Genomic DNA, 27,146 nt, shown 5'->3' on the forward strand with positions numbered 1-27,146 from the left:
GGCGACAACAAAAGGAGCTCCTAATGAAACGCCACCTCCGCTCCCTACAACACTCTAAGGGCTTCTTCAATACTCATGCTAACAGAGGGGGCAGATTCCTTGCCCGCTTACTAAGGGGCCAGACGCCCCGCACCCAGGTACGCAGGTTACGCCTCTCCTCGGGCAGTGTCTCTAACCTCCCGACGGATATTGCGGGGGAATTCAAAACGTTCTACTGATCCCTATACAACCTCGACGCGATGGAAGCCCGATCACCGGCAGCAGCGACAGTGGCACACACGCAAGAATACCTCCGCGATGCGATCGGGCCAACAATACCACCAGATACGGCGATCGAACTGGAAGCTCAGGTCACTAGCAGCGGCCCTGAAAGCAGCCAAGAAGGGTAAGGCACCTGGTCCGGACGGATTCTCCACAGGTTATTATAAAACCTTCTCGTCGACAGTCCTGCCATGGCTAACGAAGGCCCTCAACCCTGTCGCAGACGGGGGTCACTTCGGAGCCGAATCCCTAGCGGCCACCATACCTGTCCTCCCCAAACCCGGGAAAGATCCAGCACTCTGTGGCAGTTATCGTCCGATCTCGTTGCTAAACGTGGACACAAAACTTTTTACAAAGGTGCTCGCTACCAGACTCCAATCCGTCCTTCCCTCCCTTATACACAAGGACCAGACGGTATTTATACCCGGACGGGAGGTGAGAGACAGTACTTTACGACTTTTCGCACTGCAACACCAAGCGAGAAAAACACGCAACCCCTCCTTCTGCTTTCCACAGATGCTGAGAAGGCTTTCGACCACGTGAAATGGCCTTATATGTTTGCCACTCTGAGTCAGATGGGGCTGGGACACAGGCTCCTCACAATCATTCGGGCTCTGTACGACAAGCCAAGGGCCACGGTACAAGTTAATGGAGCCCTCACTGATGATTTCAGGATCTCCAATGGAACGAGGCAGGGATGCCCTCTATCCCCACTACTTTTTGCCATATCGTTGGAACCCTTGCTTCAGACGATACGCCAACACCCAGACATCAGAGGCTTCGCATACGCGGACGATCTCCTTTTCTACATAATGAGCCCTCGAATGGCGATGCCCTGCTTGCTGTCGGAGTTCGAGAGATTTGGCACAATCTCAGGTTTCAAACTTAATTTATCCAAATGCGAAGTGCTAAACGTCTCTATGCCCGAAGATGAATACACGGCTTTGGACTCACTGTTCCCGTTCCGGTGGTGCTTTCAAAAATTATTCTGAACCAGATCAACAACTAGTATACCCACTCACATTTATCAGAGCCTCGAATGGCTGTGTGTGATAAGCAATGGAGCCAATCAAGGGTGATTCCCTCCCTTCTCCCAACAATAAACTGCAAGCACTCTCCCTCAATATATTTACATTGAAGAAAAAGAGAAATATAGTGCAACACTCTAAAATAATTCCATATGTAAATAGATGATAAGGTTTTCACTCACGTGTACCAGAGTCTTAGGGTTGGCTCACTTATCAGCATGTTGGTGTCTCTTATAGAAGCGACACCTCACTCCCATGTGTAGCTCTTGCTTTATCTTTTAAAAGAGATGTGACTCATAATTTGGCATATTATCAGATATGTCTTTATTTTGTATTGAAACCTTTAAAAACTTTGAAAACCTGTAAAAATAAAGACTTTGGTAAATAAAATGTTTTTCACCTACTTGTAGACTTCCTCAATCAGTAATTTGTGTCTCTAAAATTCTTGGTTTTTAGATCCCCTTAGTGACATCTTGTTTACCCAGGGTGTTTGTTTCATGCCTCATTTTCGTGATTCCTTAAGCAGGGTCAATGTTCCAATCCTCATTTCCAGTTTATCCAAGCACTATTTATGTTCAGAAGGGCCATCCAGCTTCCCAATGAGGTCTGGCTCTGCTACATAACCAAACTGGCTTGTGTTCCATCTGCCAAAGCAGCCATGTTGCCATATTGATAGAAAAAAAAAATACAATATTACCCTTGTGGCATGCAATACCAGTAGTGAAATTGGGGAATAAACAATAATAAATTACCCCTTAAACGGTAGTGTGAAGACTCCTCTGTGTCTTCGCAAATATAGATATGAATAAAAAATACACAACCTAAAATGGATAAGAACAAAGAGGGACCACAAATAGTGTAGATAAAATAAAACACCATAGAAAAATAAAAACTAAGATACACTTGTACAAATGTATAGATAAATTAGGCGGAATATATAATTCATTAAGAATATATAAATGAAGCCTTATTTTCTTATCTTCTCCTACTCTTTATGCTTTTAAGGTAAGAGAGATATACAAAACATAGTGTACAACTGTATAAACACAAAGGAAATACTTTATTAGATTGCACTCACAGGAAATCAGTAGTTAAAAAGCCCATCAAAATTGCAATGTATCTTCAGTATCCAGGAAGAGGCTGGTATACACACAGGATAAGAAGCATGCGAGTATGAAACAAAATATATAATAAAATCTGCAACATAAAAGCAATCCTGCCGCCCTATGCGTTTCGTCCTAAGACTTCGTCAGGGGAATCCGGCTAGTGTCCTACAGTCTTGTCTTCAATACCATTTAAATGTCTTGCTTGTTTCTACCTCAAAGCTTGTTAGCCAATCCGGGACGGGTCCTTCATTAAGTCCACCTGTAAAAAATAAACATAATCTCCCACGAACCGCACCTCCTTCCGGGCTTCTGCGTGTCAAGCCTCATTTTAGACAATATCGGATGTGACGTCACCTTCATCTCATGGCGATGGAATGCATATGCGTTCCATTACATCCATTACGGACGGAATCTTCATTTATTGACTGTACATTCCAGACGTAAAGAATACTTAAATAATAGTCCTCACCAAGTCCTTATAGATACAGGGCGGAGTATGTGGAAGAAAGGATTACAAAAATCCATAATTAAAACACAAGTTTCAATACAATCAAGTAATCACACAATTAAAACCTTTACAGATTCTATATCAAATAAATCATGAAAATATTAAGAGTGCAAATATAATAACACATACTAAAAATGAATAAAATTAAGTTTATACAATTAACCACAAAATTGTAATAGGCAGAGGGGAGGAGTCATTTAATAAAAAGCACACCATATCGAAGTCGACATTCTTTCCTTCAGGCTGCATAGTTTTAAGGGTGTAGATCAAATAACCCTCTCTTTGCCTCAATTAAAGCACTAAGTCCCCTCCTCTTTCATCAAGACAAACTTTTTCGATCCCTATGCAAGAAAAACTGCCAGAAATAAAGCGCCGGCAGTTGTTACAGTGCACTGTAACTGAATGGGTTATTCATTTCTTTTTAACAATGTTCTAAAAATCGTCTTTTAAGTGGTCTAATCGTCCTGCCAACATATTGTACCCCACACCCACATGTTAAAAGATATACCACATGTGTGGTGTTGCAGGTAATATGTTCTTTAATGAGAAATCTTTTTTCCCGTATTATTACTTTTAAAACTATCAATTTTATATATAGAGTGCTTGCAACTCTTACATGACCCACAGGAATAAAATCCTCCATTGTTTCTTTCTTATTTATCTTTGTTCCTAAAAGTAGTTGGTGCTAACAAACTTTGAAAACTTCTACCTTTCTTAAAGGTAATTTGTGGAATGGAAGGGAGTTCGGTTTTCTAAAAATGTCTTCTAGTACGAGTGGCCAGTGCTTATTAAGTATCTTTTTTTTTATTTTTGAGGCATAGACATTGTATTGTGTATTAAAAGAAAATGCTAATTTATTGGTAGGGGAGGGGGGGGGGGGGGAGGGGGATGGGTTTCTTATTTAATAAAAGGTCACCTCTATTTTTGGATTAAAAATGGGAGTAAATGAACTAATGAAAATTGATTATCATTAATATAAACCATAAATTCTGTTAAAGTGTCTTCAGTGCCATTCCATATAATTAAAACATTGTCTACAGGTGATACACGAAAAATTTGAATATCGTGCAAAAGTTCATTCATTTCAGTAATGCAACGTAAAAGGGGAAATTAATATATGAGATAGACGCATTACATGCAAAGCAGGATAGTTCAAGCCGTGATTTGTCATAAGTGCAATGATTATGGCTTACAGCTCATGAAAACCCCAAATCCACAATCTCAGTAAATTAGAATATTGTGAAAAGGTGCAATATTCTAGGCTCACAGTGTCCCACTCTAATCAGCTAAGTAAGCCATAACACCTGCAAAGGGTTTCTGAGCCTTTTAATGGTCTCCCAGTCTTGTTCAGTAGGAATCACAATCATGGGGAAGACTGCTGACCTGACAGTTGTGCAGAAAACCATCATTGACACCCTCCATAAGGAGGGAAAGCCTCAAAAGGTAATTGTGAAGGAAGTTGGATGTTCCCAAAGTGCTGTATCAAAGCACATTAATAGAAAGTTATGTGGAAGGGAAAAGTGTGGAAGAAAAAGGTGCACAAGCAGCAGGCATAACCACAGCCTGGGTAGCATCGTCAGGAAAAGGCAATTCAAAAGTGTTGGGGACTTTCACAAGGAGTGGACTGAGGCTGGAATCATTGCATCAAGAGCCACCACACACAGACGGATCCTAGACATGGGCTTCAGATGTCGTATTCCTCTTGTCAAGCCGCTCTTGAACAACAAACAACGTCAGAAGCGTCTTACATAGGCTAAAGAAAAACAGACCTGGTCTGTTGCTCAGGGGTCCAAAGTCCTCTTTTCTTATGAGAGCACCTTTTGAATCTCATTGGGAAACCAAGGACCCAGAGTCTGGAGAAAGAATGGAGAGGCACACACTGCAAGATGCTTGAGGTCCAGTGTGAAGTTTCCACAGTCTGTGTTGATTTGGGGAGCCATGTCATCTGCTGGTGTTGGTCCACTGTGCTTCATTAAGTCTAGGGTCAACACAGCCATCTACCAGGAGATTTTGGAGCACTTCATGTTTCCTTCCGCAGACAAGCTTTATGGGGATGTTGACTTAATTTTTTATTTTTTTTGTAGTGCATGTGTGAACATAACATCCTGCATCGTCACATCGATCTTGAGCAACGTTGTGGGTCAAGTATTGTGGGTCATTCGCGTTCTAGTGTGTATAGTATGCGCGGGAAGGTGGGATTGGTGGGGTTCGGTGGGTCCCCGTCGGGTCGTCGCTAAAAGGCTAAGTAGCCCCTACCCCGTGGGAGCTTGGTCCCTAAGTTGTAGCTCATGGTCCTCTGTCGGGGGGGGGGGGGGGTTGTGTGTGCTGATAATGCTGGGGGGGGGGGAGGGAGGGCAGGGAAGGTCCATGTACCCTATAGTCGGTGCTCCTTACCGTGATCCAGTCCCTGCATGGTGGTGGCTATGCGGTGAGCAGTCTGGTGGCCCTATGGTGGGTGCGCGGCGTGCACCCAGATGTGCAGCGCTTGGTGTGAAATAAAGATTAATTAAGAAAAAGGAACGATAAACCATAACAATCAAAAACACAACAAAAGCAGCAAGGACAGTCTTAGTGTTAGCCACAGTAGGGAGTCCGGTACTATGTCCAGCGAGCCTTCAGCCCGCACCAGGCAGTAGGGGGCGCCCTGCTGGAGGCCTAGCGCTGTGGATCTCTTGCGGACAGTCCTGTGTTGGTCGCTGCGCCTGTGTGCCCTGTGGGCTTTCTGGGTACGAATGGTGCCTTGCCAGCTGGGTTCCAGGTGTGGGGCTGGGCCGCTACTTGCAGTCTCTCAGTCTGGAGTGTGTCCTTTGGGAAGCCCAGCTTCACCAGGGTCGCCTCTGCCTCTCCAATATCATGGACCGGGTAGGAAGCACTGTCCTTTGTGACCATCAGCGTGTGGGACGTTTTCCAACGGTAGTTGATATCTTGATTTCGTAAGAACGTAGTGAAGGGTTGCAGTGTTTTCCTCCAAGCTAGGGTACTCCCTGAGAGGTCCGCATAAAAGTTGAGCTGAGAGGTCTCGAATTGGTACGGAGTTTGACCCCTGAGGGAGCCCAACACTGCGGCCTTGTTCTGGCCGGTCTGGAAACGGACGATCAGGTCCCTTGGGGCCGTGGCCGGTGCCCGGGGTGGTTTTGGAATCCGGAATGCGCCATCAATTGTCATCGATTTGGCTTGTCTGGGGGTCAGGAGCGCACTCAGGAGCCATCTGAGGAAGTGTGGTAGCTCAGCGTCCGGCACACTCTCCAACACCCCTCTGATTTTAATGTTGTTGCGGCGTCTGGAGTCCTCCATAGCTGCACATCTTTGCTCCAGTGTATTGTGTTGTCTTTGGAGCGTGTGTAGCTCCTGTTGCATTTGGGTGAGTTGCGTAGTGGCGGCGCGGGCGTTCTCTTCGAGCTTGCCCATGAGGCCTGTGAGGCCTAGCAGGTCTTTTCTGAGCCCGGCCACATCCGCCTGAATTGTGAGGCGCCATGTGTCTGCCGCCATAGGTCTCCTATGGTTGCCCCGGCTCTCGGCTTGTCAGCTTTTTGTTTTTTGCTTTTACGGCCCATTGCTGTTAGTGCCGTTTGTGGGTCCAGTGGTGCCCGCAAAATTTGGGGAATTTGCTCAATTTTTAGCGTTTTTGGGTGTCTATGGTCGGAGCTCGAGGGATATGCGACCGTTCAGTACAAGCGCTAGCTCCGCCCCCCCTTTGACTTAATTTTCAAGCAGGACTTGGCAACTGCCCCCACTGCCAAAAGCACCAAAGCCTGGTTCAATGACCGTGGGATTACTGTGCTTGATTGGCCAGCAAACTCACCTGACCTGAACCACATGGAGAATCTATGGGGCATTGCCAAGAAAAAAATGAGAGACATGAGACCGAACAATGCAGAAGAGCTGAAGGCCGCTATTGAAGCATCCTGGTCTTCCATAACACCTCTGCAGTGCCACAGGCTGATAGCTTCTATGCCACGCCGCATTGAGGCAGTAATTGCTTGCGAAATGGGCCCAAACCAAGTACGGAGTCTATATGCATGCTTATACTTTTCAGAGGTTGTTCTATGTACACTCCTTGTTTTATTGATTGCATGTAATATTCTAATTTACTGAGATTGTGGATTTGGGGTTTTCATGAGCTGTAAGCCATAATCATCGCACTTTTGACAAATCATGGCTTGAACTATTATATGAATTATACACTATTTTCCACCACAGGAATCCCCAGGAATCTCACTTTGTCTTCCAGGGCCAAGTGGGCATCTGCCAGTGTATTGTGTGTCTCTATCATCCCCTCTGCCCTCTCCTCCAGATGTGCCCTCCGGTCGCCTGTGGCCTGTATGTCAACACCCGGATGTCAGACACGATTTTTAGAAAGTCGGAGTGTAAGGCTGCTTTCAAGTCTCGCCGCATATTACTCACTGAGGCATCCGTAGCAGGGTTCAGGCATGGAGGAGGGGAGCTGCTTTGGCGGTCTCCACCGTCAGACTCAGAGGTTGGAGAGGGCAGCTCGCCGGTGCTATCTTGTTCCCCCTCGGCCAGCGCTTGCGGCAGGGTTTAGTGTCATTGCAGCGTTTTTTGTTTCCGTTTCTTGCTGGATTTTGTCGCCGTCATGTTCAGTCATGTACCTGTTAGCTGAGAGGTCTATTTTTGGAATTATTAGGCTTTGTTGCATGCTGTGATGTCCACGCCTTAGAGCTTTCACTTTTTAGTATTTTGTTGATCATCCATGACTCACCTTATGTTGTGTTAGCAGGTTGTTTTATACGGCAAAAATAAATATGAGGAAATCAATAATGTTAATTAAAAATACACAATATCAAACTAGCTAAGTGCATATATTATATTAAATAAAATTTACTACAATATGGAGGATTCACAAAGTCATTAAAATTATTTAAAAAAAACTTTAATATTGTTCATAATATCATCTGAGCATAACATTTCTGTTCACATACAACAAAACAGCACAAAATCATACGTAGAAAATACATCTTTATTGCAATGGTTTTTATTACAACTTATTGAGTTGAAGATGAATAGGGGGGATTTTGGCGTTGCTTGGCTCAAAATTGTTGAGTGTTTATGATATGATTTATAATAAATACCCAAATTAAATGCACAGGGAATACTGAAATGCGCCCATCATGCTATTTAGCTGATAATTGTGTTTTGCAGTTACTTTTTTGATGTCATTAGTTACAAGTCCTGTGTTGGATTTCCTTGATTAGATATTTCTAAAATTGGAGGAAAATGGAATTCTCTGGACAGTAACGGCAAATGCCGTGTGCTAACAATTTGCTCCATCAATATTTCATATGTGGACTTGGCAAAGCTACGGATTATATTCTCATCCTACCTGTGCACATAACTCATATAACTATTTAAAAATATAAACATTAGTAGAACTAATTTGCATTAAAATATATCATGTTGGTTTGGCATCAGGACTCTTTACTTTAGAAATATGCTTTATGCTGGCTAGATTCTGATTTCTCTGATTAGATTTATGATATTTGGAAGCTATGTCAGCAATCCACATAGTGATGCATCAAAAATTTCAAATGATCTGATTGAATGTATTTTAATGATAGTGTCATAAAATAACAAAAAAAGGGTCATTTATTTTAAGTTTGCCAAATGGGGTTTACAAAGTAAAGCATACATTTTTCTGATGCATTTGCTAAATACTTCATCCTTTATACCATAAATTAATGGGCTTAGGAACCTGGGAAGGCACATGAAAATTAAGAAATTCATTAGTCTTATTATGGCAACATGAGTGTTAACTTTTGACTCTATAACTGAGTGAGTTAAGGAGACCATACATAATAGTAGCTGGAATGCATGAAGCATGACAGTTTTTCCAGCTTTGGAGGCAGAAGAACTTCCTGATCCAATTTTCCGAGCGACCAACATGACCTTGACGTAAGTATAGAGAATGGTCAGTCCCACCATCGACAAGGTAAATATAAAGCTCAGCGTTTGTACTGTGGTCTGTAGCGAGTTCACCTTGACCAAATCCTGCCTGCAGATCACGCACAGTGAGAAGAACATGCTTTCCACTGAGGAGCTCAGGACAAATATATCAGCTACATTAGGCATTATCCCCATCAACCATATGATTGCAATCACAGTGTATGATCTCTGTGCTGTGCAAAATGTTATATGTCTTAATGGAAAACAAATCGCTATGTAGCGTTCCAGAGCCATGGCTGCCAAATTGTACGGAGTGATGCGAAATGTTGATGCCGAAAACGCAAGGAGGAAATAACAGATGGACAGAGGCATGGTAATTTTGAAAAATGCACACAGACAAAGTAGAAGTCCAGCAATCATGTACAATAAGTCATTAATGAGCATATGGGCAAATAGCACGTAGCGAGATATTTCACGAACATGAGGCGTGGTGAAGTAGACATTCAGTATCTCTGTGAAGAAGTAAAGGAAGAAGATAAAGCAAAGTAGTGTCAATATGAAAAGTCCAAACCAAACATAGAACAAATCGTCTACAAGATTAGAGCTAATAGGGGATAGCTGAGTCATATTGGAGAACAGCATTGTAGAATTCACCATTCTGGAAACAAGAGCACAGATTGCTTCTGGTCTTCTCAAACTAGGATGCAAGAGCAAGAAAGGTATGAAATTAGAGCAAGATGATTCAAGATACAAAAATAAAGTCATATTAATATTATTAGTACAAACCAAGCTCTACTGAACAGGTTTAGGAAGATTCAAGATACAAAAATAAAGTAATATTATTAATTAATATTATAAGTACAAACCAAGTTCTACTGAACAGGTTTAGAAATTTGACAGAAATTCTTTACAGAGCCTACATCGTCTCCAACAGTATGTACAGAGCATATCTTATACGTGAACGTGAATTCTAAGCAAAAGTACCCAAACTGGAAGCATTAGTTGTTTTCCAATTCAGCCATTTTGGAGTATATATTTGAAACTCACTTTGAATCCTCACTTTTGTAAATAACCATGTTAATGTTATTTACAGAGTAATTATAACCGTGTAGGGGTCTAGTCATTATACCTACCCCTTCCTCCTATTCTCCCATACTAGGACAGTAGGTAGTAGCTATATGGTAGGTTGGGGTCTGAAGCTGCCTAACCCACATATGAAAGGACTAAATGCTCAGCCTCCTGGTCCAGTTTATACAAGGGTCAGGTGGTCTCCAAACATTCTATCCCCAAAAGATGGAGACCAGCAAAGCTTCTGTCCATTTGTTCTGTATGAATTTGTACCTACGTAATCAATAGGTAAAACTCACCCTTATTTATACTCTTGTTATGATTGTCAGCCTGTAGAGGAGTTAATTTCTCTACCAGAAGCCACTAGTCACTGATATAACGCTTCATCCCTTGCATTCAAACAGTACAGGAAGTTTCATTGGGCCATATACTTCCTACAACCAGGTAAAGTGAGGAGTGAATGTACTCTACCATGTTGCTTTTGGCATTACATTAGCAGTCCAGAGATTAATAAAGTTTGCTACAGCAGTTTTAAATATCTTTTATTTTAGAAATATATGATTTAACTGTATTCACTTCATGTGTGCATAATGCTCAAATGCCAACACTCTTTTTACATTGTACCTTTGGGGCTCTTAAAAATACTGATCAGTAAGAGAACTGGCCATTTTTATTAACCCCTTAAGACCGCAGCCAAATGTACAAGTTGTGATCCAAAAAAAAATGTAAACAAACCACAGAATTTTACTATATGTCTGTTCAACAATAATTTACCTCTTTCATACTAAGTGCACCCACACTTATTATATATCATTTTGTTCAGGGGAAACAGGGCTTTCATTTAATATCAAACATTCATGTATGGAACTCCATTTTATATGAATAAAATCTAAAAAACTTGAAAAAATTATGAAATCTTGTTATTTTTCAATTTCAGCATGGCAATTTAACTGTTAATGTCAGAATACTATTCGGTTTTCCTGCAATAAAACATACATATTTGTATTCAGAAATGTCTCACGAGTAAAACAGTACCCCCCATGTATAGGTTTTATGGGGTTTTGGAAAGTTACAGGGTCAAATATACGACTTGTCCATTATTTTATTTTCTGCATAGAAATTTGACAGATTGGTTTGAGTGACCTAGGTTGCCTTTTAGACCGTATGGCAGCCCAGAAATGAAAATTACCCCCATCATGGTATACCATTTGAAAAAGTAGACATCCCAGGGTATTCAAAATGGGGTATGGCCAGTCTTTTGTAGTAGCCACTTGGGCACAAACCCTAGCCAAAGTTAGCGTTTTTTTTGTGTTTTCTTTTTTTTACATAAAATCTGTACTTTCACTGATAATATTATTGTTAGTATATAGTTTACTGCCCTGAAACACTCCTAGTTCTGCTCAGTGAGGTCTCACGAGCGCCATGGTACCCCCCATGTATAGGTTTTATGGGGTTTTGGAAAGTTTCAGAGTCATATATACGGCTTATCCATTTATGCTTTTTCACCTTGAAATTTGTCAGATTAGTTTGCAGTGTCCAGGCTGCCTTTGAGACCGTATGGCAGCCAAGAAATGAAAATTACCCCCATCATGGCATACCATTTGAAAAAGTAGACATCCCAGGGTATTCAAAATGGGGTATGCCCAGTCTTTTCTAGTAGCCACTTGGGCACAAACCCTAGCCAAATTTAGTGTTTTTTTTTTTTTTTTTGCATTTTTCACATAAAATCTGTACTTTCACTGATAATATTATTGTTAGTATATAGTTTACTGCCCTGAAACACTCCTAGTTCTGCTCAGTGAGGTCTCACGAGCGCCATGGTGCCCCCCATGTATAGGTTTTATGGGGTTTTGGAAAATTTCAGGGTCATATATACGGCTTATCCATTTATGCTTTTTCACCTTGAAATTTGTCAGATTAGTTTGCAGTGTCCAGGCTGCCTTTGAGACCGTATGGCATCCAAGAAATGAAAATTACCCCCATCATGGCATACCATTTGAAAAAGTAGACATCCCAGGGTATTCAAAATGGGGTATGCCCAGTCTTTTCTAGTAGCCACTTGGGCACAAACCCTAGCCAAATTTAGTGTTTGGTTTTTTTTTTTGCATTTTTCACATAAAATCTGTACTTTCACTGATAATATTATTGTTAGTATATAGTTTACTGCCCTGAAACACTCCTAGTTCTGCTCAGTGAGGTCTCACGAGCGCCATGGTACCCCCCATGTATAGGTTTTATGGGGTTTTGGAAAGTTTCAGGGTCATATATACGGCTTATCCATTTATGCTTTTTCACCTTGAAATTTGTCAGATTAGTTTGCAGTGTCCAGGCTGCCTTTGAGACCGTATGGCAGCCAAGAAATGAAAATTACCCCCATCATGGCATACCATTTGAAAAAGTAGACATCCCAGGGTATTCAAAATGGGGTATGCCCAGTCTTTTCTAGTAGCCACTTGGGCACAAACCCTAGCCAAATTTAGTGTTTGTTTTTTTTTTTTGCATTTTTCACATAAAATCTGTACTTTCACTGATAATATTATTGTTAGTATATAGTTTACTGCCCTGAAACACTCCTAGTTCTGCTCAGTGAGGTCTCACTAGCGCCATGGTACCCCCCATGTATAGGTTTTATGGTGTTTTGGAAAGTTACACGGTCATATATACGGCTTATCCATTTAGGCTTTATTACATTGAAATTTGGCAAAGTGATTTTCTGGGCCTCTATCGCATTTGAGAGAGCATGGCAGCCTGGGTAATAACATTTCCACTATTATGGCATACCATTTTCAAAAGTAGGCAACCCAGAGTATAACAAATGGCATAATTTGAGATGTTTGGTCTAGCCATTTTAACAGAAATGCTGGGCCCATGTAGCGATTTCTACTTTGATTTTTGTCTTTTTAATCAGATAAATAGCATTTTCACTGGAAATGTCACAATACAGATATTAGTTAGTGCACTAGAGACTTGGTATTTTGATTTAACACTGTCTTCTGAATATAACGGTACCCCCACGTACTATTATTTCCGATTTTACTGATAAGTCACAGGGCGAAATATATTAGATGCCCTTTCAGCTTGTAAGTTTGCCAATATTATTTTCTGGGCCTATGTAGCTTTTCAGAGAGTATGGCAGCCTGGGTAATAACATTCCCACCGTTATGGCAAACCATTTTCAAAAGTAGGCACCCCAGAGTATAACAAATGGCATAATTTGAGATGTTAGGTCTAGCCATTTTAACAGAAATGCTGGGCCCATGTAGCGATTTCTACTTTGATTTTTGTCTTTTTAATCAGATAAATAGCATTTTCACTGGAAATGTCATAATCCTGATATTAGTTAGTGCACTAGAGACTTAGTATTTTGATTTAACACTGTCTTTTGAATATAACAGTACCTACATGTACCATGTTTCCAGGTTTTTATTATATCACATGAATAGAACAGTACCCCACATACACTTTGATCTGAAGGCAGAGAGAGGCAGAGAGGGGCAGATAGATATCACATAGAGAGTCACTGTGTGAAAAGTTTGAGAAGTAAAAAAAACGAAAAAAAAAAACTATTTTTTGTAACCCTTTCAGTGCTAATCACAGCATTAACCCTGTGATCAGTTTTTTATTGGGAAGTCACATTTCAAGTACTACAAATGTAGTATTTTGAGTTGTTTGGTGTAGCCACTTTAGAATGGCTAGCGTAAACAGGGACAGGCCAAGGTCAGGGGAATCCAGAATTCAGAGTAGTCGGTAAAACAAGCCAATGGGTCGGTACAGGCAGCTAACAAAGCGTAGTCAGGACAAGCCGAGGTCAGAAATCCAGGTAAATCAAGCAAACAAACTGCCAAAGTCCCATACAGAGTGATTCAGAAATTCAGCTCTGTATGGTAGACTTTGAAACAGTCTGTTATGCAGAGGGCGGGTAGAGATGGGCAGGTTGGACAATAAAAACTGGAGTCCTTTCGGACTCCTTTCTTGTAGCAAACACAGCACTTTTTTTGGGGAGCTTTTTTACTAGGGGTGGATGGGATTCGGGAAGGGAAGATTTTGCCACAAAGTCTTTGGAGATCTCCTGATTCCAAAGTGGGATTGGGGGGCTGGGTAAATAACATACGGCACAAAATGCTTAATGTGAATTCGAGGAAAGGGCAGGGCCTACCTATGACCTCTTTTGTATAGAGGACATAGGCATTGAAAATTGCAATCTGGCTCACGTAGATTGCAATTTTCTTGTACCAGGTCCTAGTTTTTCGGTTCACCAGATAGGGCTGTATGCATTGGTCAGCCAAGCCACTCCCACCAAAAACTTGCTGTAGTCTACAATGCACTTCGGCTTTTCCAGATGCTCAGTGCTACCTCTCACAGACACTGGCACTGTACTTTCGTCATGCATCGTAGACAGCATGTATACATCTTTCCTATCTCTGAAGCGAAGGGCAAGCAACTCATCCTGGCGGAGAGCTGAAGAGGAACCTCTACTGCTTCTGCCACTTGCCAGGGCTTGGGGGAAACCCCTGCGATTCTTCCTCACTGTGCCACAGGCTAGGGTTTCAAAACAATATAAATTTTTAAATAATTCTATACTGGTATAATAATTGTCAACCCATAGCCTATATCCCTTATTCAACAAGGGAAGGATTAGATCCCAAACAATCTTGCCACTTGTACCCACAGAATCAGGGCATCCTGGTGGGTCAAGATGGCTATCCTTCCCCTGGTAAATGCGAAACGCCCATGTGTAACCAGTACAGGATTCACATAATTTATAAAATTTAACGCCATATCGGGACCGCTTCGATGGAATATATTGCTTAAATAGCAGTCGACCTTTAAATTTCATAAGGGACTCGTCAATTGAAATATCTTTATCGGGGACATAATTTTCAGAAAATTTGTCTGACAGGAGTTGAATAAAGGGCCGAATTTTATATAGCCTGTCAAACAGTGGGTCGTTTCTAGGGGGACACAGCGAGTTATCATTAAAATGAAGGAATCGCAGCAGTTGCAGGTAGCGATCCCTCAACATAACCTCAGGGAAAAGAGGTGTAGCCAGGATACGTTGCTTGCTCCAGTAGGACCTGATACTGGGCTTTTTTACAATACCCATCATTAGGGTTAAAGCCCAAAACCGCTTCATCTCTGCAACATTCGTGGGTCTCCACATATTCCTGCGACCATGATGGGACCCCGGATGTGCAGAGAGATATTGCATAGCAAACAAATTCGTTTGCTGAGCCATGAGCTCAAATATATCGTCTGACATAAAGAGCTCAAAAAAACGAATTGGCTCGCAGTCGTCCACTGTTACAGTGATGCCAGGTGTAACAGTGAACGGCGGTATTTCTGGGGCCATCATATTTGGAGGCACCCAGTCTCTGCCTGGCATTGGGCTTGCTGAGCGTCCTCTTGTGAGTGGTGGTGGGGCACCATCACTTGAGGTCTCACTCAGAGGCTCAATGTCAGAGGCAGTGATAGTGTCACTGTCTTGCAGAGTGTCACTATCACTGCCTGCCAGAATGGCATACACCTCCTCGGCTGAGTAGCGACGTGCCATTCTAGGGGGACAAATTAATTAATTTATATACTAAAGTGGGTAATTAATTATCTACCTGCCTAACACCTACTACCCGCCCTCAAAAAATAATATAAATGTACTGATCACAGTATAGGCAGCTGCAATCAGTACACTGAAAGGGTTATTTTCAGATCTATAAAAATAACCCTAAAAAAAGTCAGTCTGATCAGAGAGCCCTCTGATCACAGTGATCACTGATACAGTACTGTACAGCAGATAAACTGTACAGTTTAGTGATCACGGCAGCGGGGAAAGGGTTAAGGGAGATTTGGTTTGCTGCGACTGACACAAAGGGTAAAAAAAAATTAGAAATAATTTTTTTGACCCAAAAAAGTTTTTAAAACTGAAAGGGTTATTTTTAGATCTGTAAAAATAACCCTAAAAAAGGTCAGTCTGATCAGAGAGCCCTCTGATCACAGTGATCACTGATACAGTACTGTACAGCAGATATACTGTACAGTATAGTGATCACGGCAGCGGGGAAAGGGTAATGGAGATTTGGGTTGCTGCGACTGACACAAAGGGTAAAAAAAAATTAGAAATAATTTTTTTTTGATCCAAAAAAAAAATAATAAATAAATACCCTAATCAGGTTGATCACAGTAATATGCTGTGATCAGCACTGAAAGGGTTAAATAAAATATAAATTTTAAAACTTTAAAAAAAAATTTAAACTTTCTTTTTCCACAGGAGCTGCAAAAACCACGATCTCTCTGCCTCTCTCTCTCAGATCGAAGTGAGGTGAGGAGAGGGGCAGAGACAATGTGTCAGCCAGTGATCTGAGATCATTGGCTGACACATACTAACAGTGATCACAGTGACTGGCTGTCACTGTGATCACCTCCTACAGATCGCGGTAATTGGCCACAGGGGGAGTGCCTGGGAGGTACAGGCATGCCCCCACCGCGATCTGTAGGGGGCTAATGGCTGCAGATACATGTGTCAGCCAATAGGCTGACACATAGTAACACTGATCGCACTGACAGGCTATGGCAGCCTGTCAGTGTGATCTGATTGCAGCCTGACAGTGCAGATCGCGGTCACTGACCCCAGGGGGGCTGCCTGGGGGGCCAGGCATGTCCCCCGACCGCGATCTGCTGCAGGAGAATGCGGCCGGCTCCATGTGTCAGCCGATTTCAAATCGGCTGACACATGGTAAATACCGATCGCAGTGACAGCCTGTCACTGCGATCAGAAGCTGCAGACCGCGGTCCCCAGGCACAGGGGGGCTGCCTGGGGGGCCAGGCATGTCCCCCGACCGCGATCTGCAGCGGCCATGTGCCGCCGGCCACGTGGGGGGTAAGACCGCACAGGACGTACTATGCCGTCCTGCGGCGTTTAGAGCCGCCCAAATAAGGACGGCATAGTACGTCCTGCGGTCTTAAGGGGTTAATCCATTTTTGTTCACATCTCTTTGGAAAATTTATTTTGGCTTTTATACTAATATTTCAGATAAAGGACACTATAAACTGTCCAAAGCTGAATGAATTAGTTAAAATTATGTTAATTTGCACCATGTTAATTTTTTACATTTGTTTGCAAAGCAATAAATACTTTATAAAAAACAAACATGGGTTTACTTCAAGAAATAACAATACACCATGCTGGGAAGACCAAAATATGTACACAATATAGATTACAGAGCAGCACTGTTCCTTAATCTGAATTTTGTATATACAGTCATAGGAAAAAGAAAGTATTGATGTAGATGCCATGTGTAAAAAACTAAGTACAATTTGTGTTTCAATAGCTTAAAGAACCACCTCTAGCAGCAATAACTTAAAGTAATTGTTTTCTTTATGACTTTTTTAATCTCTCACATCATTGAGGAGGAATTCTGGCCCACTCTTCTTTACAACATTGCTTCAAGGTCCGTCGCTCGTGAGGTCCTGACACAGCATTTGAATCGGGTTGAGGTCTGAGCTTTGACTGGGCCATTGCAACACCTTCTTTTCTTTTTCAGTCATTCTATTGTAGAGTTGCTGTTGCATGACCCAATTCTGGCAAAGCTTTATCTGTCGGACAGATGGCCTCACATTTGACTCTACAATACTATTGCATTCAGAGGAGTTCATGGTCTACTCAATGACTGCAGGGTACCCAAGTGTGGCAAACAAGCCCAAATTATCACTCCCCACCACCGTGCTTGACAGTTTGCATGATGTGTTTGTGATGAAACTCTGTGTTTGGTTTTTGCGAAAGTGGCGCTGTGCATTTTGGCCAAACATCTCCACTTTGGTCTTGTCTGTCCAAAGTTCATTGCTCCTGAAGTCTTGTGGTTTTTTTCAAATGCAACTTTGCAAATCTAAGCCGTGTTGCCATTTTCATTTTAGGGAGAAGAGGCTTTGTTTGGCAACCCTTCAAACAAACCATACTTGTTAAGTCTTTTTTTTTTATTGTACTGTCATGCACTTTAACATTTAACATGCTACCTGAGGCCTGTGGAGTCTGAGATGCAACTCTTGGGGTTTTTGCAATTTTTCTGAGCATTGCATGCTCTGACCTTGGGGTAAATTTGCAGGGACATCCACTCCTGGGAAGATTGACAACTGTCTTGAATGTTTTCCTCATGTGAATAATCTTTCACAGTGTACAATGATGGACTTTAAATTGTTTGGAAATAACCTTATAATTCTTCCCAGTTTGATAGGCAGCAACAATTGAACAAAGATTATTGCTGATGTCTAATATGTACCGTATATACTCGAGTATAAGCCGACCCGAATATAAGCCGAGGCCCCTAATTTTACCCCAAAAAACTGGGAAAACTTATTGACTCGAGTATAAGACTAGGGTGGAAAATGCAGCAGCTACTGGTAAATTTCTAAATAAAATTAGATCCTAAAAAAGTTATATTAACTGAATATTTATTTACAGTGTGTGTATATAATGAATGCAGTGTGTGTGTGTGTATGAATGCAGTGTGTATATGAATGTTGTGTGTGTATGCAGTGTGTGTATGAATGCAGTGTGTATATAATGAATGGAGTGTAGTGTGTGTATATGAGTGCAGTGTGTGTATGAGTGCAGTGTGTGTATAATGAATGCAGTGCAGTGTGTATGAGTGCAGTGTGTATGCAGTGTGTATATAATGAATGCAGTGCAGTGTGAATGCAGTGTGTATGTATGAGTGCAGTGTGTGTGTATGAATGCAGTGTGTATATAATGAATGCAGTGCATTGTGAATGCAGTGTGTATGTATGAGTGCAGTGTGTGTGTATGAATGCAGTGTGTGTGTATGAGTGCAGTGTGTATATAATGAATGCAGTGTAGTGTGTGTATATGAGTGCAGTGTGTGAGTGCAGTGTGTATATAATGAATGCAGTGCAGTGTGTGTATGAGTGCAGTGTGTATGTATGAGTGCAGTGTGTGTATGAGTGCAGTGTGTATGTATGAATGCAGTGTGTATGCAGTGTATGTATGAATGCAGTGTGTGTATGAATGTAGTGTGTATATAATGAATGGAGTGCAGTGTGTGTATATGAGTGCAGTGTGTGAGTGCAGTGTGTATATAATGAATGCAGTGCAGTGTGTGTATGAGTGCAGTGTGAATGCAGTGTGTATGTATGAGTGCAGTGTGAATGCAGTGTGTATGTATGAGTGCAGTGTGTATGTATGAGTGCAGTGTGTATGTATGAGTGCAGTGTGTATGTATGAATGCAGTGTGTATGCAGTGTGTGTATGAGTGAGTGTGTGTATGAATGCAGTGTGTGTGAGTGCAGTGTGTGTGTGAGTGCAGTGTGTGTGTGTGTGTGTGTGTGAGTGCAGAGCATTGGTGGGGTGGGCATTTTATTAATTATTATTATTATTTAATTATTATTGTAATATATATATTTTTTTATGTTATTATTTTTTTTATTATTATTTTTTTTTAATTTTATTATTATTTTTTTTATTTATTTTTTCGTCCCCCCTCCCTGCTTGTTAGCTGGCCAGGGAGGGGGGCTCTCACTCCCTGGTGGTCCAGTGGATGGGCTGTAGGAGGGGGGCTGTCAGGAAGCTGTTACTTACCTTCACAGCAGCTCCTGTCAGCTCCCTTCTCTCTCCTCCGTCCATGCAGCTCCCAGGTCAGCTCCCTCTGCAAGTCTCGCGGCCGCGCGGAGCGTTGCCACGGTAACCCGTGGCAATGCTCTGACCCCGCGGCTCTCGCGAGAGTTGCAGAGGAAGCTGACCTGGGAGCTGCACGGACGGAGGAGAGAGAAGGGAACTGACAGGAGCTGCGGTGAAGGTAAGTTACAGCTTCCTGACAGCCCCCGGTCCTTGTCTGTATTATGGCAATGAAAATTGCCATAATACAGACAACTGACTCGAGTATAAGACGAGTGAGTGTTTTTCAGCACAAAAAATGTGCTGAAAAACTCGTCTTATACTCGAGTATATACGGTACTAAAGAATCATCACATGATAATAATGGATTCTTTAGCTCCACTATTACATCAATGATTACACATTAAAGGAACAGTATCACAAGCACCCTTATTACTCATTTTATATCCACTTAGCAATTCCCTATCTCTTTGTTTAACCAAATTCAGAGATCCCTCAACATCTTGTTTTTTAGGCTAATTTTTTGCCGTACAGTCAATTTTCATTTTTTCCAGGATGTTCCAAAAAATAATTCTCAGATGTACAATTCTGTTTAAGTCTTTGAAACCGGCCTTTAAGAATATTTCTTTTAGTTCTGGCAACTCGAGTAATAGATATAATCATTGTCTTTCACTGGTTTGAAATGTGTTTTAGTAGCTATAGTTTGATCATGCATAAAAACATTAAAACCTAACCACAATTCCTCTGTCATTATTTTTCAAAGGATAAAAAACAAATTAGTTATTAGACATGTGCACCAATGAAATTTTCGTTTTCTACAAAAGATTTCGTTTTAAATAAAAATGTTATTTGTCAATCCCGAATTTCGTCTTCAAACCATTCGTTTTCGAACGAAAATCGTTAAAAATGTGTTCGTTTGGGGGCGGAGCCAGCAGGGGATCAGGTCGGTCGCAAAACTCTGAGCTCCGCGTCTCAGGCCGTGAAACAGACGCTTAAACATCGGTTAAAAGCCCCAAAACCAAGCGACTCACTCACCAGGGGTGTGCTGAAACACCATGGGCAAAAAAACAAAAAAAACTAGGGCAGATAAGGCCCCCACGAGCCGCGACATCGGAGAACTGTTCCGCAGCACGACTAAGGCCGCATGGGACAAGATGGCGACGGCGGACGACTTGTACTCATACTCTTCAGACGACTTTACTGCCAACCAGGATATGGGAACAACTCCCAATACAGCATCAGCACCAGCTACCGCAAAAGCCACAGCCAAACCGGGAGAACCGGTGACAGCGGACCTGCTGCAACAAATGCTGAGTGAACTACGCAAAAACATTGCGGCGAACATGGCAAACTATAAAACCGCCATAGACACAGCAACCGACAAAATCGGCAGGCTAGAGGACAAGTCCGACACCCAAAACGCACGGCTAACAGCAGTGGAACGACAAGTGGCTGACCTCCAGCACCAGCAAAAATCCTCCATAGACCGCATGGACGCTATGGAAGACCAGCGCAGGAGGTACAACCTAAAGGTCAGGGGGATTCCCGACTCCGTGGGGGCAACAGAGGCACCACACTACATTAGACGCCTCTTGCACACTATCCTGCCGCCTAAGCAAGCAAAGGCGATTCAGCTGGATGGAATGTTTCAGCTGCCAAAGCCCACCAGAGCCCCTGCGACAGCAACTATGGATCTAATAATACGATTTCAATCACTCCAACACAAAGCACTGACCATGGCAGGGCTCCGGGGAAAGTCCCCCTTACACTTCGAAGGATCAACCCTGTCCATCTACCCAGACCTAACCAGGTCCACCATGACGTGGAGAAAGGAGATGCAACCAAGCCTACAGCTCCTGAGAAACAGGGACATCCCCTACAAGTGGGGTACCCCAAGAGCAGTCATCGTGTCCCACGGAGGGACCACACACAGAGCACACAGCGTCCAGGAACTCGGCTCATTGCTTGGTCTCCTGGGGATCCAGTCGCCGCCACACCAGAGGGGTCTGAACCTATCGCATTTAAACCCTGCCGATATACCGGAATTCACGCCAGGCTGGGCCCAGAAACCGCAGGGACGCACAGCACCACCGTGAGAGACTTAACATGAGGTTCCCATCCCTCCCCATGCTTGGGGCCTGACTTTTCCTAGACATACCCTATAATTTTAAAACCGACCTACTCCCACACTCTGGCCAAAAGCATAGCTCCTTAGCAGACACAACTCATGCACCCAATCTCAATATACACCACACATAGCCCGATCACGTACGGCTTAACTAAAGTGAGCAGACGAACCTAAGAGCATACTGTTCAATAGTAGAAACCCCCACCATCCCCCACAATCAAACCGAGACGCACCGCTGTAGACTTGCAATGCAGGGGATGCCTACCTCAGTGGAATGTCTACCCGCACACACAACCACTAGTCAGCCACACACCACAATACCACTGAGGCAAATCGTGTCATGTTTATGTTTGTATTTACCCTTATACAAAATGTTCACACTGCACGTTACTGTTTTATTGATGACTTGTAATACTTGCAAAGCTGATGTTATGCACCTTGTGTTTTTTGAATGACATATACGTCACAAGTGCAGTGTGACGCAAAAAATAAAGAATAAAAAAAAAAAAAAAAAAAATGTGTTCGTTTTCATCCATTAGGACGAAAACAGCACTGCGCATGGGCAAAAAAAAAAAAAGCAAGGAGGGAGCCAGCATCTCTACCAGCTCCCTCCTTGTAAAAAAAATTATTACTACCCCCCTGCATTAAAATCCATGGGGGTCACTATGACCCCAATATTAATAAATGGGAGGTTAAATCCTCCTGAATGCCCCTACTCGCGGCAATGCCGCGAGTAGGGGCATGTCAACTAAACAGCGAGCAGCCAGTGGCTGCTCACTGTCATTACACACTAATTATAAATCAATATGGGGGTCACTCTGACCCCCATATGCCGCGAGTAGGGGTATATTGCCTAAACAAATTTAAAATTACAAGTGACTGGACAGCTATTGCTGCCCAGCACTAGTGCAATAAATGGGAGGAGGGGGGCTGGCACAGGTAAAATCCTGCTACCCCTACCTGTGCCAGCCCCCCCTCCCTGCAGTAGGGGCATGTCACCTAAACAGCGAGCAGCCAGTGGCTATTGCTGCCCAGTCGCTAGTTAAATAAGGGGGGACCTGACACAGGTCCCCCCTTCCCCCATGGTGGGGAACACACAAGTTAAAATAGGGGGGACATAGTGGCCCCCCTGGTCCCCACCCATTGCCCGTGGGTGGGGACCTTAAAATAATAACGAGGGGGGACCTAATGTCTCCCCCCAGTCCCCACCCAGTGCCCGCGTGTGGGGACCCTAATATAATAATTGTGGGGGGACCTAATGTCCCCCCCGGTCCCCACCCATGAGCGGTGGGTGGGGACCCTAATTTAATGATTGTGGGGGGGACCTAATGTCCCCCCCGGTCCCCACCCATGAGCGGCGGGTGGGGACCCTAATTTAATAATGGTAGGGGGGACCTAATGTCCCCCCCGGTCCCCAGCCATGAACGGCGGGTGGGGAAACTAATTTAATAATGATGGGGGGACCTAATGTCCCCCCACGGTCCCCACCCATTGCCCGCGGTTTGGAGACCTTAAAATAATTTAACTAGCGACTTGGCAGCAATAGCCGCCCAGTCACTAGTGTTTTAAAATTTTAATTTAGGCGATATGCCCCTACTCGCGGCATGCAGCGTGTAGGGACATTGGGGAGGGTTTAACCTCCTTTTTTATCAATATGGGGGTCCTATTGACCCCCATATTGATTTATATTTAGTTTTTTGACAGCGAGCAGACACTGGCTGCTCGCTGTCATTTAAACTTACATGGAAGTGAGAGAGCTGGTAAGAGTACTGTGGGAAAAGTAGCTATTTAGATTTAAATAGCTACTTTTTCCTATTGCAACATTGTTATAGTTTTATTATAACATTTTTGTTACATGTACTCTCTCTTACCATAGCTCTCACTCACTTCTATGTAAAATACTGTTTAGGTGACATGCCTCTACTGCAGGGAGGGGGGGGGGTCTGGCACAGGTAGGGTCAGCAGGATTTTACCTGTGCCAGCCCCCCCATTTATTGCACTAGTGACTGGGCAGCAATAGCTGTCCAGTCACTTGTAATTTTACATTTGTTTAGGCGATATGCCCCTACTTGCGGCAATGCCGCGAGTAGGGGCAATAGGGAGGATTTAATCAGAGCGACCCCCATATTGATTTATATTTAGTGTGTAATAACAGTGAGCATTTATTCAGGAGGAGCACAGTATTCAGGATTTAACCTCCCATTTATTAATATGGGGGTCACAGTGACCCCCATGGATTTTAATGCAGGGGGGGGTAGTAATATGTTTATTACAAGGAGGGAGCTGGTAGAGATGCCGGCACCCTCCTTGCTTTTTTTCGCGCGCGCTAATGGAAACAAAAATGGAAACGAAAAGGTAATCATTCGGCATTTCCACTTTCCTTTCGTTTCCATTATCGTATGTTGCTCTTTTGTTTACGTTTCTGCAGACGAATACAAAAACCACAGGAATTTCGGCCGAAAACGCTTTCATTCGAAAACGAATGCTCATGTCTATTAGTTATTGTTCCTTCCTTCTGCAAATTAAAAAAGGTCAACTATGTACCTGCGATATAGCACAAGGTTAGACTCCCATTCATGTTGGCCAGATATGTATGTCTCCTCCCAACAGGCCATAAAAAGATTGGCATAACTGGGAGCAAACCTTGTGCATATCGCAGTATCAGATACTTGTTGAAAAAATAGGCTAAAAACAGTTTGCTGACATTCTTGCCCCATCACAGCTGCAATTGCTGCTGAAGATAATACTCCTGTCAGGGACTCTTTAATGCTGAATGAAATGATGGCACAGGGGGACCTCAGGATACTATAACCAGTTTAATGAGATGAAGCAGACACAGTCCCTACAGTGTACCTGTAATTTATAGAATCTTCTATCTGTTCTATCCTGCCTAGCTATATAATTCTGGGACAAGTAACTTAATTACTGCTTAAAAGGTTGAGATTAGAGACACTACATTCATCAAGGTTCCCACCTTGTACATGTATGACAATGTGATGCTGGTAATAGTGGTTTGTCTCTTTCTAGAAAGTTATACTTCATTATCAAGTTATAAGCAAGTGTCTCAATAATGAAAAATACCATACCCAGTAGAGCAGAGGTAGCCGCAGGGGGCATTAAGGGAGTTGCGTCAGAAAGACTGGGAAAGCGAAGACGACTCCGCACCCAGGATAGAGATAACATTCATGGCATGGGATACGCCATATAGGAGACTATTTATGTCTGACCAAAAACTCCCAAGGGTCACAGTCAGCTCTGCTGCCCCTGAGGAAAAATCATTGAAACGGCTCTCAGGCCCATCACCCTCAGCCATCATAGGGAGAGGGTTGTTATGTAAAACGAAAAATGTATTGTCCATTAGATAAAACAGACTTGAGATAATATATAAAGGGAATACATAATTATTTAAAATAAATAAAAGAAATAGTCAGAAAGATCAGGTCCCTCTGGGAAGAAAAACAACTAGTAAAGTAAAGGCTCATGTGATCTGGACACATTCATGCAATTCCCATCATTAAATATGGCAAAATACAAAGGCATAAACAGGGAGGTAGCATGAGAAAATCTGTAAATACACATTAAGAAAAAACTAAAAGCATAAACCTAGCAGGACAGGGTTGAGTAACCCATAGGAGAAAAGAAACAGTTAATTAGGCATAATATATAACATTAAACAGAGTACCTGAATGGTGGAGCGCCCAGGAAAAGAAGAAACCTCAGAGGCCGACAGGGCAAGGGGAGGACGGCCGGGCAGGAGGAGAGGGAACCCAGGAAGCCTGCAGGAAGATGGCCGCTGCATGAGGTAGAAGCACCTCGGGAATAGCAGAAAGTGCAGGGGAGGGTCGCGTGTATGGTACACATGCGGTCCGACCCTTCTGCACCCAGGGAGCCACCGTCGCGAGGAGCGGAGGCACGCAAACTCCTCTCTGACCGCAGCACCCATGGCCACCCACCAGGAGGCCACCCAACGAGAAGAGGAGAGGGTAGGAGAGGGCGAGGACGGCAGGGAAAAAACGACCGGCCGGCAGGGGAGAAAAACCAAGCAGGGCACACCACGCAGGCACAGGAAGGGGCAAAGGTAAACAGAAGCCCCAGAAAAAACATATAATACATAATACTCAATCAAAGAAATTCAATAAATAACACATTAGACAGAGAGTGAACAAAGAGTACTTATCTGGTCTGAGAGCAGCAAAGAAAGAGGGGGATTGTGGGAGACACAGGCCTTTTATAGTCACTTCCTCTGTTTTGTGATTGGTTGCCTGTGTGCCTATGCAGTTTTTTCTTTCATTTTGATATATTTATATTTCTCTATCTTTTCTGCTGAGAGTAATAAAATTCATAATTTGTATAAATATATATTACTGAGCTTGAAACATTCTCAGACTCTCGAATTGACTGTTTTTTTAATGTATTTTCCAATTTCGTTGTTAATTCATCCCCATTATCTATTTAGTAAATAAACCATTTTGGAAGTGAATAACTACCTCTCTGTCACTCTCAGCCAAAGGCTGGTTAATGATCATGTGCATTGCAGTTCAGCAGCCGTGTATTTGAAATTATAATATTTTTTTGGGCACAGAATCAAACATATTTTTGCGTGAAAACATGCTGTCATACACCAAGTTATCTTTCAAGTCAAAAGGCAGAAATCTCTTTAGCTACGGGGTACTTTTTTTTTATTTATTACAAATCATTTCTGGCAGCAGAGTGAGAGTTGTTTCCTGTACTATAAGTTTGAGCTATAAAAATTATTTTGTAAAAATAAAGAATCATGCAAATATATATAAAAGTGTTTTAAACACTTTCTGTTAAAGGATACCTGAGATACATCATTTTTATGTATATTTAACTAATTTGTGGAATATTTCTCCATCCTATAACAAAATTATAGACATGTTGTGACATGTTTAGTTAAACTGAGCATAAAAGGAAAAATAATACTGTAAAATACAGCAGGTTTGTAAAATAAGAGAAATATAAACAGTCAATTAAGTCAATGGTGGGCACCTGTAATTAATATGTTGTATTTTTGGGAATGGCATAATATCAGTGGAATATCCTGGCATCATTTTATGTCAAATAAATAGCTAGATACAGGAGCCATATACATTTTACAGCAAGCTGATTATAAGACTTGATATGTACACGGAGACATCCCTAATTTCTCTTCTACCTGGTTGCTGTTCTACAGCACCGCACACCCTAAGCCGTGCTGACTCCTGTACAGTGTCAGAGGCATGGTGGTGCATTGAGAACAATTTGGTAAAACATCTGAAACACCTCCATTGGAAAAAAAAAGTATTAATGAAAATTTAGATTTTTTTTTACGTTTCCCTTTCAAAAGTGCTGTTTTGTGAATAGATTATTTAATTGTAAAACAAAACTAAAACTGCCCTGATTTTTCCACTTAGTGAATAAGCATGTATCTAACAGGGACAAGGACATTTCATTAAAGGTACACTTACGGTGAAGCTGATTATTTCAGTGCAGTCTGTGGCAGTTTTAGGATACAACTTTTGCCAGA

The 27,146-nt window shown here is 42.5% G+C and overlaps 1 protein-coding gene across 1 annotated transcript; it reads right to left on the minus strand.

Moving 5' to 3' along the window:
* Positions 1-8,507: 8,507 nt before the first annotated feature.
* Positions 8,508-9,461, minus strand: LOC134585466 (odorant receptor 131-2-like). The gene has a single exon (XM_063440886.1). It carries the CDS (start codon positions 9,459-9,461, stop codon positions 8,508-8,510), a length of 954 nt encoding a protein of 317 aa, XP_063296956.1.
* Between the last annotated feature and the right edge of the window lie 17,685 nt (positions 9,462-27,146).

This window comes from Pelobates fuscus, chromosome 1 (assembly GCF_036172605.1).
Source record: "Pelobates fuscus isolate aPelFus1 chromosome 1, aPelFus1.pri, whole genome shotgun sequence".
Classification (NCBI taxonomy): domain Eukaryota; kingdom Metazoa; phylum Chordata; class Amphibia; order Anura; family Pelobatidae; genus Pelobates; species Pelobates fuscus.

What these genes read in the sequence shown, in the direction of transcription:
- LOC134585466 (XM_063440886.1), bottom strand. Translation starts at nt 9,461, where the DNA reads ATGGTGAATTCTACAATGCTGTTCTCCAATATGACTCAGCTATCCCCT.